Below are 20,845 nucleotides of genomic sequence, written 5' to 3'. Positions count from 1 at the left end.
GGGAGGAAGGAGCTTTGCCAGCAGCCTCTCTTCTCTCCTCACACTTCTTGCAAAGCTTGCAAGCGTTGGACTGGTCCTAAAGAGCTGTGCAAAAGGTAGTGGTGAGGAGCATCTTGTCACCCTGCTGCCACCCCAATAATCTACCACCTGAGGGGACTGCCTCAGGATGCCTCATGAAAGGACTGCCCCTGGAGATGTCAATTTTACTCAGTCCCTCAATCCTACCAAATATATAGGCATGGAAGCAGGCCTCCATATTCATATCCCTAGTAGCAGGATGGGGAATAATACTATACATGTGATTAACCTTAACCACCCAGAGCTGTATGTGCATAGGATAATATGGATTATCTAGACCTTTTTCAATCTAGCTTCCATGCTAAATATGGGACTGAAACTGCCTTGGTTGCTTTTGTGGATGACCTATGCTGGAAACTTGACGGGGGAGTGCATTGCTGTTGGTTCTGCTGGACCTCTCAGCAGTGTTCAATACCATTGACCATGGTATCCATGGTTGAGACACATTTGTTCACCCAGGCTTTTAATTAGATACTGTTTTAATTGTGTTTTAATAGTTTTAACTTTTTAATTTTAATTGTTGAAATGTTTTAATCTTTTATTAGCTGTTTTTATTGATTTGTAAACCACCCAGAAAACTTGCATTTTGGGTGGTATAGAAATGTATTAAATAAATAAATAAATATCCCTTTGGACCGTCTCTAGAGTATGGGGATTGGAGGTACTGCTTTGGACTGGCTTTGGTCCTTTCTCGGGAGGAGGGTCCAGAAGGTGGTGCTGGGTGAGCGTTCACTTAACCTCATGTTTTGCATTGTGCGTCAGTCGTGGCTGCTTGCAGCTGCAGCTGGCACACTCGGGGGAGTGGGGATCCCAGTAATGCACTGCGCACTTGCACGGTGCATTATTGAGACACCTGAGGATGGGGTGATGTGCAGCAGTGCATCCCGGCATCCAGACCCAGGAGCTGCTGGGCGAGCTTCAGGGGAAGCCACTGCTTGTCTGGGTGGGCAATCCGCCCACCCAGGGAAGGAAAAATGATTGTCTGCAGGGAAGGTAAGCTTAAACCTCCTTTCCCGCAGATTGCCTGTGAGGTCTTCTCACTGATTGTGAGAAGAGCTCTATTATCTTCTAAACAACCACCACATAGAATCATGAGATTTTTGCAGAAAAGCTCAATCCAGAATTCTGAGGTCCCCAGAATTTCCTGGTGGCTCCCACAGGGGCAAAGGGGGGTTGTTAAGCTGCCACCCCTAGCCCCGATTTCCTACTTGCCCATTCCCATAGAACACAGACTCACACACCAATCTTCGCCCTTGCAGATATTCTTAGGTTGTAAACAGCCATACCTACCGTTCATTATTCAGAGCCATCCTCGGTGGATCCAGGTTGGGGTTTTCCATAGATTCCATCTGAGGACAACGTAAAAAATAGTACAGGGTATGGAGGGCATCAGGGGACCAAGTGATGGGTTGTTGCTGTTGCCTGGTTTGTCGAACAGGGCTCATGCCAGGGCGGAGGGTATTCAAATACTGCATATGATGCATTGCTCGTGATACCAAGTCACCTGGAAAAGCAGCAGAGAAGGAAACAAGGATAGTTTTATTTTCTAAATTTATACTGATATATGTTCTGATGTATCATTAACATCTGAACTAACTAATTCACTAATGTTCATTAAAAGCCCAACCTAGAGAGAAACTGCTTACTGCTTTCGAGATATACTCACAAGATTCTGAATGCTAGTCAATTTTTGCCTATAATTAAGCTACTTAACTAAAGGTTTTCTAACAAAACTAGGAAATAGGCCTGGGCTTTCAGAATCCTCGATAGGGCCATTCCCTCCATCCCCCTCACCACATGGAGGCAGCTGAGCTCCTCCCCCTCAACTATGGTGGTTGAGGGGGTGGGGTTTCTTTAATTCCCAATCCAGCACTGGTGTACAGGAGGCTGGACAGGTGTAGGAAATGCCGGGAGTGTCTGCGTAGAGGTGGGGAGAAACGCAGGGGAGGTTGGGAAGAAGCATGGGGATGCCTGGGTACTGTAGTTCCTCCTAGAGGTTTTCCAAGAAAGCCTGTCAACTACTTCTGAAGAAGTACTAAATCTTCCACTCTATGGCAAGAAAGTTGTGCCTAGCATGCATCTTCCATATAAGGACATTATAGGCAGCTAATTGTAGTGGGACACTTTGATAATACAAATCTAGGGTGCTGTCATTTGTTGTTGATGGACCTACCTTTGAGGAATATTACCTTATGGGAGTGCCTGTATAGTTAAAGTGAGTACTTACTACCTTGTGAGAGGTATAATCTGGCCTAATTTATAGCATTCAAAGAATAGCTGAATTAGAAACATTTCCTTCAACGTTGCTTACAACTGAGGATTTTTTTGCACTCCAAAATTGTATTTTAAATTTAGCCTTTTGGCAGTCTAGACTAGGTCAAGGGTGTGCCTTTAGTTAGTTTGGTGAAAGCCCATTAGGTATTCCAAAAGTAAGATTCCAAATTTCTCATTTTACATCACCCATTTAACTGGAGTGGCTTATTGCATCTCACATCTGGCGGACTGAGTTGCCCTGCTGGAACCGGCTTCCCAGATAAAAATGGATATGGGCAGAGTAAATAAATAGGATGCAGCAGTGGCTATTTGGAGATGGGGAATGGGAGCCTGCCGCATCTGTTCATGGAATGTGCTCCTATATATGCTTACATTTGGTGTGAAAAGTGTAGAGGCTAGGCTGTAAGCAAGCACAACATGCAGACTGCACAACATGCTTATTGCTTATATGGCGCAGAAGTTAATATGAACACCTTTCACTTACCATTTCCATGCTTTTTTTGCACTAGTGCATTTTTAAGCACTTTAATTCATTCCTTAAACTGAAGCTTTTAAAATCTTAGAATATATCCACATATTAATATTTTATTTACAGGTGTCAGGTGCCTAAGGTCAGGTTTCTGTCACATCAGATTCAATACAATGGTACATTCTGTAAACCACAGGTTCCTATTTTTCTCTGGAAAGCCTCTATTTCTGTAGAATCCAGGGGCTCACAGGAAATAGTCTTCATTGTTCCTTAAAAGTTACAATGGTGGGAATGGGTAGAATGAAAATAGCACTGAGTGCTTCAAAGCCGATTCCTGAAAAGTCATATGATAGTGAATGTTTTTTCACCCAACCACTGAAGAATGGAAGCTAAATTCTGCAGCCCTTGTAAGCCCTATGTATATTTACTAGGGAGTAAGTTCAATTTAACTCACTTCTAAGTACTAAGTAGACTTGTACAGGTCTGAATTAGAGGGCTACAATCCTACGCACACTTATTTAGGAGAAAATCTCACCGAACACAGTGAGCTTTGTTTCTAAGTAAACATACACAGGATTGCATTGAACACTCTCTGCTCTTGAGAAAGCTACATAGGTTTGAACAAAGGATTAGCTATCATATGCCTGAATATGACATGTTATGTTTATGTGCATCCTATGAATCTTCGGTTGTTAGTGCTAATCCATAATACTGCTCAATTATACAAAAGAGACATCTGGAATTCAAATTTTCAGCAAAGCATAATACACACTTCCCTTACCCTGTATTCCCTCCTTGCTACACTGGCAACTTATGGCCACATTTTTTAAAAGCTAGTAAGAGAATATATAAGGAGATCCATTCATTAAATGCAGTCACTGAGCCAGCCAAATCAGAGTGGGGAAAAGGAAGCTGCATTCAATCATGGACTTGGGCAATAAATGCTCTCTTGTGTTGCAGAATATATAGAGGTATGTTGAAACAACTTTTTTAAAAAAAGAAACCTCAAATTAAGGCAGGTTACGAAATAAATGGTGAGACCTATAAGGTATGTGCTGGCTTCCGACAGTAGTGTTCATACGGTGGGGCACTAGGAGAGAAATGCAAAGAAGGTTTTTCCAGGAATAGCCAGCAAAGCACAACTTAAAGGGACAATGTTGAATATTACAGGCTCCAGATGTAGTTTGTATTAATCAAAATATACACACTCTTCCCAAACCTAGTATGAAAACATATGTTTTCATGATTTTCCTCCTTTTTTAAATAATAAAAAAACTCTGATGTTGGGGAAGATGGATTTAAATACAAGATGATGAAACTGACTGGTAGAGTAAAAAGCTGTCCATTTGTTGGCATTAGGATACAGTTAAATTATACAGTAACTGAAGGCCAGTACTCAGATTGTTGTCAAATTCATGGCCTGAGCTATATGCAGCATGTCCGCCAAATGCTGCAGCCCACTAGATGCTTGAAAAATCCCTTCTTTTTTGCAGCTCCAGGTGGCCTGGAAAAAAGGGGGCATATCAAACACCAAGTGGCTGTAGTTGGCTGTCATGGTGCATGCAATCCAGAGGCTGCTAGGTTGAGAGGCCTGATTAAAAACAGAGGGACACAGCCCTGTAGTTACTGAAAGAATGGCAAGTGATGGAAGAATGCTACTCCTTGTAAGTCACTGTAGTAAACTGCATTTAAAATACCCAGTGACATCATCTGAACTTCCATGAACAATATCTTGAATCATTTATATCTTGCACATTGAGGTCTCAAGCAAAACAATAGCAAAGCCAATGGCAAGGATTCCACTGACTTCAACAGGAAGAGGCCCCATACTTTGTGAGAACAAACAAACAAGTTATCAGTTGCATCTGAAACTCACTCAGTTCAGAGATGCTTCCAACACAAGTTGCCAGGAGAGACTGTTCTAAAGTTCGAAGTTCTAGCTGTGCATAAGCATCGGCTCTTCCATTGGTGCAGATGGATCCATCATTGTACGAACTAAAGTATGCCGGAAGAGAAAGTACACCTAAAGCGAGTGGGGCAGAGAGAATAAAACAGAAAACAAGCCTGTTAGAAAGCACTGCAACACATAAAAATCACAAGAACCTAACCCGCAGTGTTTCAAACATACAACATACTCATACTGAACATGCATACAATGTGCAAAGAATGGTCAAAAGTGCTTGACACAGATTGTCCCATCTGTGAAGCTGAGCAGGCCTTCGCCTAACCAGCAATGAGGTTTGTCATCTCTATAATTTCCCTAGTAAGTCACAAGCTGGCATATGGGAAACAAATCTGTTTGATCTAACCAAACTTGATTCCAAATCAGGCAAACTTCCAGAACCAAAGGTGACTCAGTCAGATTTGTCAATCACATCTTGTCCTTTCTTGTATGTTCTCTCTGTGGCTTAGCTGGAAAGCAGAAGAATTAACAGGCATACCAGTACCTGGATGGAAGACGTCATATATGCTACTTTGAGCCTCTAAACCAAGGCTTCTCAAACTTTGGCCACCAGATGTTGTACTACAATTCCCATCATCTCCACAACAATAGCCGAAATATAGTTCAACAACTTCCAGGGACCAGTGTTCCTTCTAACGGGGATTCCCAGACGTTGTTGACTAGAACTCCCAGAATCCCCAGCTGCAAAGGCTTTTGCTTGGGGATTATGGGAATTGTAATCAACAACATCTGGGAATCCCTGTTAATGGGAACACTGCCGGGGACCGAAATTTGAAATGCCCTAAACAATAAAGAAGCAATGGGTTCCTGCCAGTCAAAACTGTTGACCATTTGCCTCCAGAGCAGGAGGTCTTTTACAACCAGAGTTGCTCAGTCTCCCCTGCTAACTGAGCAAAGAGGCATCTTCTAAAATGGTGATTCTCTTTATTTAGCAGGGGGAGACAACTGGCCCTATTCAACCCCAGCACAGCATCCCTCCAGTGGTTGTCACTAGTGTGTGCCTTAAGTTTCTTTTTAGATTGTGAGCCTTTGGGGAGAGGGAACCATCATATATATTTTTTCTAGGTAAAAAAGAGAATATTTCACTTTAATAACATGCTCACTTTGAGAACATTTGCTGCGAAGCAGTATATAAAAAATTGTCACAGTCGCGGATAGTGGTGTTGAGTGAGGTGGGCTTGTGTGCGGAACATTTTCTTTTGGGAAGACTTACTGTAGATAGGATTTATTTAAATGTTCAGTGGTGTTTGCAGTCCCAGTTGTCATCACATGAAAAATGTTCTAGGGACCCAAATATTTCTACCAGGCCATAGTTTGCTCTATATGGTTTGGCTAGAATATTTGGCTAACATTCTAGCCAAACCAGAATATTAATAATATTCTGGTATGGCTTATGCAAGATCATTTGTGCAGGGCTGTTTGGAGGATCTTTCTATGGGCAGAGGACTTTCTTGTCACTTATGGCCAAGGATTCTCTATGTGAGAAAGGTCATATGGCCCAATGACCACTGTTCATACCATTACAGTGGACAAAAAGGGTTCTGGTAGAATGTAATGAAAGTGAGATCATCATCAGTAAAGGTTGAACCAATTAGTTCTACTGGCTAGCACTAGAATGGGAAAGGCAGAACAAATGGGCTCTAGGAAACAAACCATCATTCTGGCTGCAGCCGTACATGCCAAAAAGAAACAATGCTCAGGATCAAATGAGAAAGAAAAGCTCTTTTCATTCGGTTTTCAAAAGGTTGTAATGCTATATTGGCCGAATCAAGTGGCATTTACATAAACTGCAATTTCACAGTTGTAACAGACTGTTAAATTGTTAGAGTGCAGATTTTTAAAAGTTTTAAGCATCTCCAACTCTTGTTAAGTTAATGGGAAGTGTAGACTATGGATATCATCAAAATAAAATTAGTGATTGCATATTATATTTGTGTACTCAAAAGCAGTTCTGAAAAAGCCATTCTGGATCCAGTGACAGCCTCTCCTTCCAAGAAGTAGAGCTACTCCAAGCCTCACCTGCTCTATCAAGTGTGGGGTATGGAAAGCCAGCATGGAGAGCCAGCGTGGTATAGTGGTTAGAGTGCTGGACTAGGACCGGGGAGACCCGAGTTCAAATCCCCATTCAGCCATAAAACTAGCTGGGTGACTCTGGGCCGGTCACTTCTCTCTCAGCCTAACCTACTTCACAGGGTTGTTGTGAAAGAGAAACTCAAGTATGTAGTACACCGCTCTGGGTGCCTTGGAGGAAGAGCAGGATATAAATGCAATAATAATCATCATCATCATCATCCAAGACAGGGACTGGAGGAGTTGGTCAGTGAGAAATTGACTATCAAATTTCAACCATCCTCGCCGGCAGGCTGGTCATGCCATATCTGAACATTATACTTCCATGCAGACGTATTTATTTTATTTTATTAATTAAAAGATTTAATATACCACCCAATCCACAGACTCAGGGCAGTGTACAAGGCAAGAACAGCATCCAAAACTTTTTTAAAAAAACACCACACCTTGAATTAAATGGCATACACCTTACTGCCTGCAACCTTGGAGAAGCTGCTGCCAGTCTGTGAAGACAATACTGAGCTAGATAGACCAAATGGTCTGACTCAGTATATGGCAGTTTCCTATGTTCCTAGGATTTAAAGGCTGAAAGGGAGCTGGCTGACCAAATCGGCAGGGGCGGAGCGGGGGAGGGAGTTCCAGAGTAGGGCAGCAGCAACAGAGAAAGCCCTTCCATGGACCTTAGTACTATGGACCTCTCCTAAAACCAGGGACCAAAAGCAGGGCAACCTAAGAAGATCTCACAGGGCAGGACAGGACTGGTTGGGAGAGGCAGTCCTGAAGGTAAACAGGTGCTAAGCCCTGAAAGGTTTTAAAGGAGAGAACCAATACTTTGAATTGGACCCAGAAGCGAATAGGTAACTAGTGCAGCGACCGCAGGAGGGGTGTCACACTATCATATCATCTAGAGTCCATAAGCAGGTGGGCCACCACATTCTGGACCAACTGAAGTTTCCAGGTCATCTTAAGAACATAACATAAGAACAGCCTTGCTGGATCAGGCCCACGGCCCATCTAGTCCAGCATCCTGTTTCACACAGTAGCCCACCAGATGCCGCTGGAAGCCACAGACAGAAGTTGAGGGCATGCCCTCTCTCCTGCCATTACTCCCCTGCAACTGGTACTCAGAGGCACCCTGCCCTTGAGGCTGGAGGTGGCCCACAACCCTCTGACTAGTAGCCATTGATAGACCTCTCTTCCATGAAGTCATCCAAACCCCTCTTAAAGCCATCCAGGTTGTTGGCTGTCACCACATCCTGTGGCAGAGAGTTCCACAAGTGGATCACGCGTTGTGTGAAAAAGTACTTCCGTTTGTTGGTCCTAGACCTCCTGGCAATCAATTTCATGGAGTGACCCCTGGTTCTAGTGTTGTGTGAGAGGGAAAAGAATCTTTCTCTCTCCACTTTCTCCATGCCATGCACGATTTTATAGATCTCTATCATGTCTCCCCGCAGATGTCTTTTTTCTAAACTAAAAAGCCCCAGGTGTTGTAGTCTTGCCTCATAAGAAAGGTGCTCTAGGCCCCTGATCATCTTGGTTGCCCTCTTCTGTACCTTCTCCAGTTCAACAATGTCCTTTTTAAGATGTGGTGACCAGAACTGTACGCAGTACTCCAAGTGTGGTCGCACCATAGTTTTGTATAATGGCATTATAATGTTAGCTGTTTTATTTTCAATCCCCTTTCTAATGATCCCTAGCATGGAATTTGCCTTTTTCACAGCTGCCGCACATTGAGTCGACACTTTCAACGAGCTGTCAACCACAACCCCAAGATCCCTCTCCTGGTCCGTCACTGACAGCTCGGATCCCATCAGCGTATACTTGAAGTTGGGGTTTTTTGTCCCAATGTGCATCACTTTACACTTGCTAACATTGAACCGCATTTGCCATTTTGTCGCCCACTCCCCCAGTTTGGAGAGATCCTTTTGGAGCTGCTCACAATCCATTTTGGATTTCACTACCCGGAAGTGTTTGGTATCATCTGCAAATTTGGCCACATCGCTGCTCACCCCTTCTTCTAGATCATTTATGAATAAGTTAAAAAGCACCAGTCCGAGTACAGATCCCTAGGGGACCCCACTTCTTACTTCCCTCCATTGTGAAAACTCTCCATTTATACCTACCCTCTGTTTCCTGTCTTTCAACCAGTTAGCAATCCACACATGTACTTGTCCCCTTATACCATGACTGCTAAGTTTCCTCAGGAGTCTTTGATGAGGAACTTTGTCAAAAGCTTTTTGGAAGTCCAGGTAGACTATGTCAACTGGATCACCTTGATCCACACACTCGTTGACACTCTCAAAGAAGTCCAAAAGGTTGTTGAGGCAAGATTTACCTTTGCGGAAGCCATGCTGGCTCACTCCCAGCAGGGCCTGTTCTTCTAGGTGCTTTACAATTTTATCCTTGAGGATGCTCCCCCCCCCCCAAATTCCATCAATTTGCCCGGAATGGACGTTAGGCTAACCAGCCTGTAATTTCCTGGATCGCCCCTGGATCCCTTTTTGAAAATCGGTGTTACATTTGCTACTCTCCAGTCCTCTGGTACAGAGCCCAATTTTAGGGATAAGTTAAATATTTTAGCAAGGAGGTCCTTGCTAAAGGTTGCAAAGGCAACCTCAGGTAGAGCACATTACAGTAATCCAAATGGTGTCACTGGTGGGGCTGGCATGCCAGGCGGTGGCGCTCTCTCTCTCTCTCCCTCCTCCTCCCCCCTGCCTCCCTCACACATATGGGTCAGTCTTTTCATTTCAGATATGAGCATTGATGTACACTTTTGTAGTGGTTAGAGTGCTGGACTAGGACCGGGGAGACCCGAGTTCAAATCCCCATTCAGCCATAATACTAGCTGGATGACTCTGGGCCAGTCACTTCTCTCTCAGCCTAACCTATTTCACAACCTATTTCATATTTGAGAAACTCAAGTATGTAGTACACCGCTCTGGGCTCCTTGGAGGAAGAACGGGATATAAATGTAAAATAACAACAACAACAACAACATTATCCATTGTTTACTTGCATCTGGTCCCAGTCAACCATAGCTATGTGGCCTTCTCTTACAGAAATAACAATTCAGATGTCTTTCTTCTAACATGTTAAGTGGCAAGCAGAGAACAAACTGGAGCACTGATGTCACTATCAAATATTGGTTTTGTCAGTGACCACATTTTTCAAACCGCAGTGGTTTCAGGCTGTGGTCATCAGGCAAGGAATAACCAAAAGCAAAAATACTTGAAGATAACTTGGTATATTTATCATGATGTTCCCCTTTCAAATCTGGTTATTGGTTTCATTTCCCTCACTGTTATCATGTGCCTTCTCTTCAACAACAAGAACTTCCTGGGTATTCCGAGGAGAAGCATATCATGTAATCTGCTGTGACTCAATGTGGGCTCATTGTGAACTAATGGGAAATTCCTGCCAGGAACCTGTCATTTGAATATTTGGAAAGCTGAGAATAAATAGCCACAGCACATGGGCGAACTAGAAATGTCTTGAGAACACACAAGGAGACAACCCCTCCTCCCAACTTAGCTTGTGTTTTTTCTTTTCTTACATTAACCCCCAATTAATCCCCAATTATACTGAAGTTACAGCAGTAAAAGTAAAACCGGCTTATTTGTTAAACCATTCATACAGAAGCAGAAGTTTTCATTGTAAACTCAACGAAAGTGGAAGTAGAAATTGGTGGTTTTACTACACTAATAAAAAAGGGGGAAAATTTCAAGTAACAGGTTCTTCTTGCCCCAGGCAGTGTTGATGGTTTTTTTTAAAAACAATATGAAATAACGATTTTTCTAGAATGATTCAAGATGGAGAGACAAATCAAACCACATTTTCTTAACTTTTCCAAGTTAACAGCTTAATGGGTCCTGTGATGAACTCAATGTGTGTTTTAATAACTGTTGGTCAGTCATTCAAATCACCCAATAAATCAACATAGAATACCAGCTGTAGGGGGCAGAGTAGCCTCTAAGACGTGTGCACGTGTGTGATCACAAGGTTTTTGATGTCTGCTCAGTTAATTTTAGATCCCGCTCAGGTTTAATCAGGAATGTCCCACCCTGAATGCACATGCACGCACACTGCCTTGATACTGCCACCCAGAACAAAACTCATTCTGCACACAGATGAAAAAAATTACAGAGAACACTGGTAGGGGGCAACAGCAGGAGAGGAGGCATGTCTTCATCTTCTGCTTGTGGTATTCCCGAAAGCGTCTGGTGGACCACTGTGGGAAAGTTCTGTACTAGGCAGGCGTTGGGCCTGATCCAGCAGGGCTGCTCTCATATTCTTATGTAAAGGCTACAAGCGGGAGACATCACGAATGTTCCTGGAAATAAAGGCAGGGTGGCACATCCCTATGATCTGCCCAATTGTTGGAACGGCATGTGCAGAGGTTTGGAAAACTCCCAAGGTCTGGGAAATACCAACTGTACGAACGCAGACTGATGTGTCCACATAGTCCTCTGTTACGCTGGTTTTACGCTACATGTATTGGTTCAGGAATATGGAACTTAACAGTCCTTTTTCAATGGTAATTAATTGGGGGGGGAATAAACTTATTATCACCAAGAATATCAGTGCCAACAAGAAACTCCCTTTTAAGTGGCACTAATTATGCGATGAGGCATTTTGCTGGTCACAATCCACCACAGAGTTAGATTCACTTAACACCCTTATTTCAGTGGGTTTATGCACACTTAGCTCTGCATCAGACTGCAGCTCTCTTCTTTATAACACTTTTCATATAGACACACATACCAGTGGTGCTTTGCATCTCTCACATCTCCCCAAACAGATCTGGCCAAAAATGTATCACTTAAATTACCAGTTAATTGCTCAAGAACTGTACTTAGCATTTTGTACATCTCTGTAATAGGGTGGTAGGACTGAACTATGCAAAATAATTAGTGTCTGGCATTTCTTAAAGCCTTTGAAATAGCAGTTGGGTATAAGGTATGTTTATTCTACCACACTTAATACAGGAAACCTGCATATGGGTGCTTTCTGCCAGTGCTGTTAACAGACTGGCGCGACAGGGTGGAGTTCCAGTAAGCCGTTCCTTAAAATGCAAAATTATTTTGCCAGCTTAAAAGTTTTTTTCTTAAATTCTTGTCTACAACCTGATACTTTTAAAAGTAACTGAAATGTTTCCAGTTTCCTTAGTCGAAATCAGTTCATGAGGGAGAAGAAAAACCAGAGTCCCCCTTTTCATCATTTCCTTGCTTTTAGGGATGCCACAGTGCAGCAAACTGCTGTTCTTCAGACAGATTACTTTGCGTGTGAAAAGAGAGGGTCCAAATATCTGAAACCGTCCCATCCATTTCTGCAGTCTTATTTCTGATGAAGGTACAACTTATAAATCCAGTGCAGGTGACAGGAATGTTTTAAAGTGAGTTTTTCATTAGCCACTTGGTGCCAAACTACAACAATGTAAGATGAAGGACCAAAAAAAATGAAAGGAAATTTTGCTGGAATTAAAAGAAGTCATTCACTAAATTTTCCTCCTATCGTATTACACTAGTTCTATACTAAATGTGCATGATCATCCATGACTTTTTATTATTTTGCTCACTTTGTGATCCTCAAAGAGAAATTCTTGCTTCTTTTGAATATTCATTCATTCGTTAAGGCTGTTCTCACCAGCAGCCTAGCCCGGGCTAGGCTGCTCATGTGGAGAGCTCGGGCGCAGCCTAACACCACTCCTTATTTTGGCTCTTAGCCAGCCGAGGCTAAAGGCGCGAGCATGCCTTTAACTCAGCTTCCAGGACTGTGTGTCAACTCAGAGAAGGGTGCCTAGAGCACCTGTCTGACAGGGGAATCTCCCAATGCACCGCATTCAGCAAGCAGTGCATTGTGGGATTCCCGGATTCTGGGACGTGTCATGCCAGCCTACGGAGATCCATGTTGCTTGGTGCAGCAGGGATCATCTGGGAGCACAGTCCACGCTCCCAGCAACATTTGCTCTACCTTCAGGGGGGAAGGTAAGTTGGATCCAGCCTTCTCCCACAGCCGAAGCACCCATGTGAATGGCCTCATTCATTCATTGAATTTGTAGCAGGTAGCAAGCCAGAGGTTGCTGGTTTGAATCCCTTTGGTATGTTTCCCAGACTATGGGAAACACCTATATTGGGTAGCAGCGATATAGGAAGGTGCTGAAAGGCATCATCTCATACTGCGCGGGATGAGGCAATGGCAAACCCCTCCTGTATTCTACCAAAGACAACCACAGGGCTCTGTGGGCACCAGGAGTCGAAACTGATTTGACGGCACACTTTATTTTACTAACTATAACTAACTATACATCAACACCATATATATAATAGTTAAAATAGAATTATCACCCAATCCTTATCCCACTACCAGCCAGCTGAAACAAAAATCTAAACACCACTTGTAGAAGCTGTACAGACTGGAAGTGAAAGGCAAATCCCTGTGGCGGTCTAGTCTGTGATATGGGAAGACAATTTTCCAGTACTCTTTACTTTGTTAGATATTCAAGGCCTTTTAACAATTGTCTGATACAGGTTAAAATGGGAGCCAATAAGAGCCATCTGAAAAGCCCTCTGGGATTCTTGGTACAGATTATTACAAGAACATGAGTTTAAAGTTTAAAGTTCTTGTTCTCTTGAAAATACAGAAAGACCATACCCTGTGGGCTAGTGATCACTGATCACCACAGGGCATAGGCCAGCAGGAATGGGGAGAAGTGAGGGGTTTTAGTGTTGCTCATTAAACAGGGTTTTAAATCCCAAATAAAATTAAAATTTTCCACATATTTTTCTTCTAGAGTGAACAAGGGGAGAAAAAAACCTAAAAGAGAAACCACCATCTGTTTCAGGAAATTAAAGTGAAAGAAAAACATTTGAGAAAATGCTGACATTCAGAAAGCCCTGAAGGTGTGCATTTACTCACTTAGAAATTACTTTGAGATTATAATGAAATATAGCCTAAATTTTAAACTTAATAAAGAAAGCCAAACTTAATGCACTAGAAGATACTGCTGTCTGAGTCTCCATTAGAGTGAAACCAAATCACATCACTTGCATATCTATTTAAATATATTTACATTAATAATTCATATCTATTTAAATGTATTTATATTAATAATTATTTAAGTGACTGAAGCTGATTTTAAAGTGGCAAAACTTACAAAGTAGCAAAACAAAATGGCAAAACTTACAGTTTCCAAGATGACAAAGTCAGGGGGGGGGGAATTTCATTTGCACTATTAAAAAATGAAATACTTGCAGAAGCAAAACCTGAATGCATATATTTGGTATTCAAACTGTAATTTAGTAGTCAATGAAGCCATTCACATGGCCAGGCAGGCAGGCGGGCGGGCGGGCAGGGGGGGGAAGGGTGAGTGCAGCTCACCTTCCCCCTGGACAATGCTGCAAATGTTGCACTCTGATGGGGCTGACAGGTCCCGTCCTCGGCATTAGCCCTGCCCCCTCATCCATGGCTGAGAAAGCAGGGAAAGGACCACTGACTGCCTTCTCAGCCATGGCCAAGTTCCCTACGCCCCTGCTGGGGTGGGAGTGTTGTGGACACTCTGTTCCTGGTGGTCTTCAAGCAGAGGCTGGACAGTCATTTGTTGAGGGTGGATTTCCTGCATGAAGCAGATTGGACTGGATGGCCTATAAAGTGTCCTCCAACTCTATGATTCTGCATAAGCAGGTGGCCTTATATGGCAGAAGACGATTCCTAAGAAACAGCACATTCAATTGCGCCTGGAGGCTTATGAAGTTTCCTTTAGTATTGTGTGATTTGCTATGAGGTTTATTCCAGTTGACAGCTGGGGTGCCACATTATGGCTGGAGTTATATTCCAGCTATAATTCTATATTCTGGAAGTCAACCATATCTCAAGAGATTAACCAGCAGTCTAGCTAGCAGTATCAATTAGGGCATCAATAGGATACCCAGAAATACTTGGAGGAATTCTGGGAAGCCAAATGAATCCAGCATCCTCCAAGGTTAACCATCTTAACTAGTCCATCACCCTGCAGAGGTCAGGAGTCTTTGGAGCCTTTCACACAATCGAACAGACGAGCAGGAGGAAGACAGAGTTAAGCCTACCTTTCCTGCAGATTATCCAGACTGGCCCCAGCTGTGCCGCAATGCATATGCACGGCGGCAACCAACACATTGTTTCGGAGGCTGGGGGAATCCCACAATGAGTTGGATTCATTGCACTCTAGGTGCTCATCTCTGTGCCAGCACAGGTTGCAAGCAGCCTGAGCTGACACATGATCCAGAACATGAGTTAATGGTGTGCTCGCTCCTAGCCCAGACTAAGAACCAGGCTTCAGCACTGGATTTGGCACTGCATGACTGCCAGGATCTGCATGGATCCTGGCGGTTCTCACAGGCAGCCAAGCCCAGGCTTGGCTGCTCATGAGAACAGCCTCTTTGTGATCCCCATTTTTCCAGGTATTGAGCTGTGGGCTTGTTGTATCATGAAATTAGATATGTGTGGTGAACATGATCATTGTTTGTCAAGCAATTCTCTATTGGATATATTAACTGATACACAAAAGTAACTAGTATCAAGTCTGTTCAAGTTATCCATATTGATTATGGTTAGCACCAAACAACATCTACCAAAATAATAGCGAAGGGGCAGTAGCTGCTTTGCGTGCAGAAGATCCCAGGCATCTCCATGTAGGTCTGAAAAAGTCTCATCTGAAACCCAAGAGCCACTGCTAGTCAATGCAGATAGTACAATACTATCTATACTGACCTAGATGAACCATTGGAGCCAGTCTTCCTTGGCTGCTGGAAGGAAATTTATGGCTTCCCATTACCATAAATTTCATATTTCCCCCTCTGGGGTGGTGACTGGGAGCTTGATTTGGTGATCCCAGCTGATCCCAACTGTTGGATATTCTACACCAGTTGACTACATCCTGGTTTAAAATGTGCATTTGTAATTCACTGTGATTTTTGTGGATCTATATTGGATAGTAGAGGGCAATGATTCTGTTGATAGACTTGTGTTTGCAGCTGAATACAGACCTGTGTTAGTCAACACTGCACATGAATATTTCCGTAGCAAGTATTCTAATCCAATTGAAACAGCAACGGCATGATGGAATTTCGCCAAGCCATCAAGAATGAGAGCTTTATGCAAAGAGTGCCAAAATATTTTAAAAGACCACAAATGGTCAGGGCTCCCATTCATGTGCCTTCTACATCACACCAAAGAGCACATTGTCCTGCTAGCATATTCTGAAACATTTATTCAGTTCTGCCTCCTGAGGCATAAACCCCACCTGCTAACTCAAGCCCACTTCCTGGAGCCCCATATCCCCCCCCCGCTCCCGAGAAGTCTTCCAATCTAAAAACTGAAGCTTAACTCCTCTTGGTTTTAAGCTCTGACAAAATCTCAGTCTCACACAATTTACCCAATATTCTGAGAACAGCATCCACTGCCAGCAATCAGAATGCCAAAATGCTTGCTCAGTGGACATGACACTCTATAGTGTGTACCATAAGCAAAAAGCACATTCCTGCCTTCAGGAGCTTACATGCAAAACTCAGACGTGTAAGCAGACCACACTCAAAGATCAGGTCCAGTCATGTACTACAGAGGTGCATGTAATTTTTGGTTACAAACTGATTGACTATTTAGATAATGAAAGCTTTTAGTTATTATAAAGCAAGTGTCTATAAGATTTATAAACATTTATTAAAGTTACTTTATTAAATTAATATTTAATGAGTATTTCCAGCAATTCAATTCCCCAGTTGCCACAGGCTAATATCAAACATAGGGACTATTACGATAGCAAGGAGTGACGAGAAAGATGCTCCAGAACTGAGTCAGAGTTTCCCTGTCCACATGTTTCGACACAGTTGTGTGAACAGAACACAGACAGAGCTCTCAGATAGAGAAATGTTCTATACAAAACTGGAGTCTGATCTGTATGGATCTAGTCAGATCATGCAACCATATAAGCTATGGCTATGTCTTCACTAATACTCTTATCACATTCAGTCAATGATCCCATTTTAGTCTCTTGCTCTATGATTTGAACCTTGGGTGTCTTAAATTGCCAACTTTCCGAAATGACTCTTTGTCTTCCTCTGTGTAGCCTGAAGAAAACCAACTTAATAAATCACATGCGCATAGCGCTCTCATTTATCTGAGCTTCTCATTCTTCTTCTTTTTTATAATGCTGCGTAGTGCTTCGTTCTGCCTTTAGATCTCCTGGCTCTTTGTTGTATGGCTATCCCTAAGGGGCTGCTGTTTAACTATTGGCCGGATAGCAGACAGATTCTCAGTCTCATGTGATCAGATGACATCATCTCCTGAGGAGACAATGTAAAAGATTCTGAAAACATAAACAAACAAGGCAGGTTTCCATTGCAGCATGACAAAACTACTTTCAAGTTATGCAATACCTTGCGTCTGAGTCTTCAGTGCTCATATATGTCATAATCTCCAGTGAATAATATAGGGAGGTTAAGCAGTTTACTCAGACATCCCCAAATATAGGTTGGCTTTCACATAGGCCAGATGTAGATGCCTTCCCTCTGCTGTTCTTGAAGGTCGCAACAGTGGGACTCCTTATGCGGAGCATCTATGCCTTTGTGGTGATGGGGAAGCTGAATCAATCGAACATGTTTTGCTTCATTGCTCCTTTTATAGGGACTTACGTCTAGAATTAATATCTCCATTGCTGGCTCGTTTCCCAGGAAATTTGCCTAGTCAACAAGTGTATTTCCTGCTTGAGGACAGTATTCCTGCCCTTACTCGGAAAGTGGCGGGCTTTTGTGCGGCAGCTCGAAGATTGCGTCAGTTTTTAATGAATAATTCTAGTGCTGCCCTATAACCTTCTAGTTATAATATTGTTGGTGGGTTAGACTGTTGACTTGTTATCTATTGAATTGTTATTTATAATTTTATTTTTATTGTATTTTTCCCCTTGTTGCGCTGGTCATAGACCATAATAAACTTTGAACTGAACTGAACTGAACACTCAAGTTCTAAGTAAGGAGTCAATAGTAATCATCAATCCAGTCTGTTTCCAATGCAATTAGGGCAGCAAATGTGTCTGTTCTTTTAAAAATACTGCTCTTCTTCTAGGGAGCTACAGGTGGCATAGATGGCTTGTCATCTCTATGTTATCCTCACACCAACTCTGTGAGGTGTGTTAGGCTCATTTATTTATTTATTTAGCACACTTCTATACCGCCCAAAACGCAAGTTCTCTGGGCAGTTTACAGGACAATAAAAACAACAAATAAAAAGATTAACATATTTCAACAATTAAAATTTAAAAATTTAAAACTATTAAAACTCAATTAAAACAATATCTAATTAAAAGCCTGGGTAAACAAATGCATCTTGACTGCCCTTTTAAAAGTTGTAAGAGATGGGGAGGCTCTTATTTCAGCAGGAAGTATGTTCCAAAGCCTCGGGGCAGCAGTGGAAAAGGTCCATCCCCGAGCAGCCACCAGATGAGCTGGTGGCAACTGCAGACGAACCTCTCCAGATGATCTCAGTGGTTGGTGCGGTTCATAGCAAAGAAGACGTTCTCTTAAATACCCAGGGCCCAAGCTGTTTAGGGCTTTATAGGTTCTAACCAAAACCAAATGCATTAAATGTGCACTGCCCTACTGGCATGTAGCATTAGCATGTCAGTAAACAGTGGTCCAGAGAGGCATATCACTGCTACATGGTAATGGACATGTGGTAAGCACACAGCACGTGGATCACCTATTTATTTATTTATTTAGTACATTTCTATACCACCCTATATAAAAAAAATCCCTGAGCAGTTCACAATCTAAAAATCATTAAAACCATTAACATGATTAAAAACAATTTAAAAATAGAATAAAAAAATCTAAAAATCAAAGCTGTGAAACTATAAACTAAAAGCCTGACTAAACAGGTATGTTTTCAGGTCCTTCTTATTCAGAGAAGGGAAATCTCTAATTTCATTAGGAAGCATGTTCCAGAGTCCTAGGGAACTATAACTATACAGTTAAGCACTATACTCTGGCACACAGCACATATAAATTGGACCATTGTTCAACACTGTGGCCTCACTGTTGCAACATATCTGCATAATGGCTGATATGGCTACCAATAAGTTTGCAGGCAAAATAGAAGGTGCTGTTTATAACCTATAAAGCCCTAAACAGCTTAGGCCCTGGGTATTTTAAGATAACATCTTCTTCGCCATTTACCCCACTGCCTATTAAGATCGTCCGGAGAGGTTCATCTGCAGTTTTCACTGGCCCATCTGGTGGCTGCTCAAGGACGGGCCTTCTCTGTTGCTGCCCCAAGACTATGGAATGCGCTCCCCATCTCTGTCAACTCTTAAAAGGTTATTCAAGACACATCTGTTCACCCAAGCTTTAATTAGTTTTAGTTTTAATAGTTTTAAACACTTTTAACATGTCTTAAATTTTAAATTATTTTAATTACTGTTTTAAGTGTACTTTTGTTATGAACCGCCCAGAGACGTGAGATTTGGATGGTATAGAAATTTGTTAAATAAATAAACCATTCAGATATTATCATTCCTCTCTTGATTTACATTCTCTGATCAGTAATAAACTATTGGATGCTGACTTCGTTATTACAGATATTTGGCAACTGTTTCAAATGACATGATAAAAGTCCATCTGTCAGTATGGCACAATGTTGTCTAGGATGGAAATTTTACCACAGCTAGTGTAGATGTTAGTAGTTCAATCTAAAGTTGTATAACATTTTAAGTGACTTTGTAAAGGCTTTCATGCAAAAATCTGGGAGTCTATACCAACACAGTTGAAAAGACAAAATCCACAATCCTTTGGGAAGTTATCCTGCCCAAGTGCCATTGAAATGAATGGGAAAGGGCCTGTACAGAACTTTCTACTAGATTGTGTCCAAAGGGACTTTAGATACGATTTTGGTCTATGACCGTAAATAAACATGACTGACTGACTGAACATACGGTATAACAAAGCAAATGGCCTCCAACATAACCATTACAGATATCTGAAAAGTATCAGAAATCTTTTTGTACTGAAATAGCATGCTTATCAGCTACAGCTTATGGTGTAGCAGAGATACCTTAAAACTTAACCACAGAAAAGAGTCTGTTTGGGGGCTAGTGGGCTGCGGAAGGAGGCATGACTCTAGTTCCTCCTTGGATCAGTAGCTGGGAAGGGAGGAAAACTTATACCCTATAGGATTTAGTCCAAATCAGACAGGGAGGAATTCAAGAGCAGAAGCATGTAGATGGTGCTCTTTGGCCAGCAAATATGATGTGCTTTTAATTGGCAGCTATTGCTACTTCTTGAAAGTATATAGATGGTCCTTACTGAGAAAGCACAATAAAGCTGTTGGTTTAAGTTTGTAATTTCTTGCTCTTTTTGGAGTCAAGCATAACTACTGATCATTCAGCACACAGCCTTAAGAATAAGGCTCACAGGCTAGAAGGCTGTATTTAGTCATCGTTTCTTGGACTTGGATTTCTCCAGTTAGGCGTTAAAGCAAGCATAAAGAAATAGGCAGTAACATTAGGTTGAAACATTCAACCTACCTTGGTTTTACAAACTGACTTGCAGGCTCCAATAGAGATTTTAAAGAGCTAAAAGGACTATAACTGCCATATGGTCAAATGGAGTCAAGCTTTATAAGGTGCAGTATAATGTGCACCAGCCTTGTTGACACAATACCAACAATAAGTATTAACCAAGGGTAGGAGCTCCGTTCTGAGAATAAGATGCTTGATTTCTCTTCTACCATGGAGGCGCTATGATGATATCATTTTCTTTGACATCTATGTCTAAATTCATTCATGTGCAAAATAATATCAGTGGCACAAAGTGCTTACCCTTTTATACAGAAACCTCTCTAGATAGCAGTGAAATGCTGCTGCTTTTCCATGTGCGATACTACATAGTATCATTTTAGGGGAAGGGAGAGGAGATTATTCAGCAGGAGATTATTCAGCAAGGATCTGCTCTTGGCTACTCTGAAGA

At 42.1% G+C, this 20,845-nt stretch overlaps 1 protein-coding gene across 3 annotated transcripts in view; it reads right to left on the bottom strand.

Annotated features, from left to right (window-relative positions):
- Window positions 1-20,845, bottom strand: part of ABTB2 (ankyrin repeat and BTB domain containing 2) — a 254,828-nt gene that overhangs the window by 62,454 nt on the left and 171,529 nt on the right. For all 3 annotated transcript variants that reach the window (XM_053255235.1, XM_053255226.1, XM_053255265.1), the window contains 2 exons: window positions 4,698-4,844; window positions 1,369-1,582 (listed from right to left, as the gene is read on the bottom strand). In XM_053255235.1, coding sequence (XP_053111210.1) covers window positions 1,369-1,582; window positions 4,698-4,844 — 361 coding nt within the window. The remainder of the gene's footprint in view (window positions 1-1,368; window positions 1,583-4,697; window positions 4,845-20,845) is intronic.

The sequence above is a fragment of the Hemicordylus capensis genome, chromosome 1 (genome assembly GCF_027244095.1).
Source record: "Hemicordylus capensis ecotype Gifberg chromosome 1, rHemCap1.1.pri, whole genome shotgun sequence".
In the NCBI taxonomy this organism is placed as follows: Eukaryota; Metazoa; Chordata; class Lepidosauria; order Squamata; family Cordylidae; genus Hemicordylus; species Hemicordylus capensis.
Note: the sequence above shows the minus strand (reverse complement) of the source record. Positions and strands in the feature narration are given on the sequence as shown.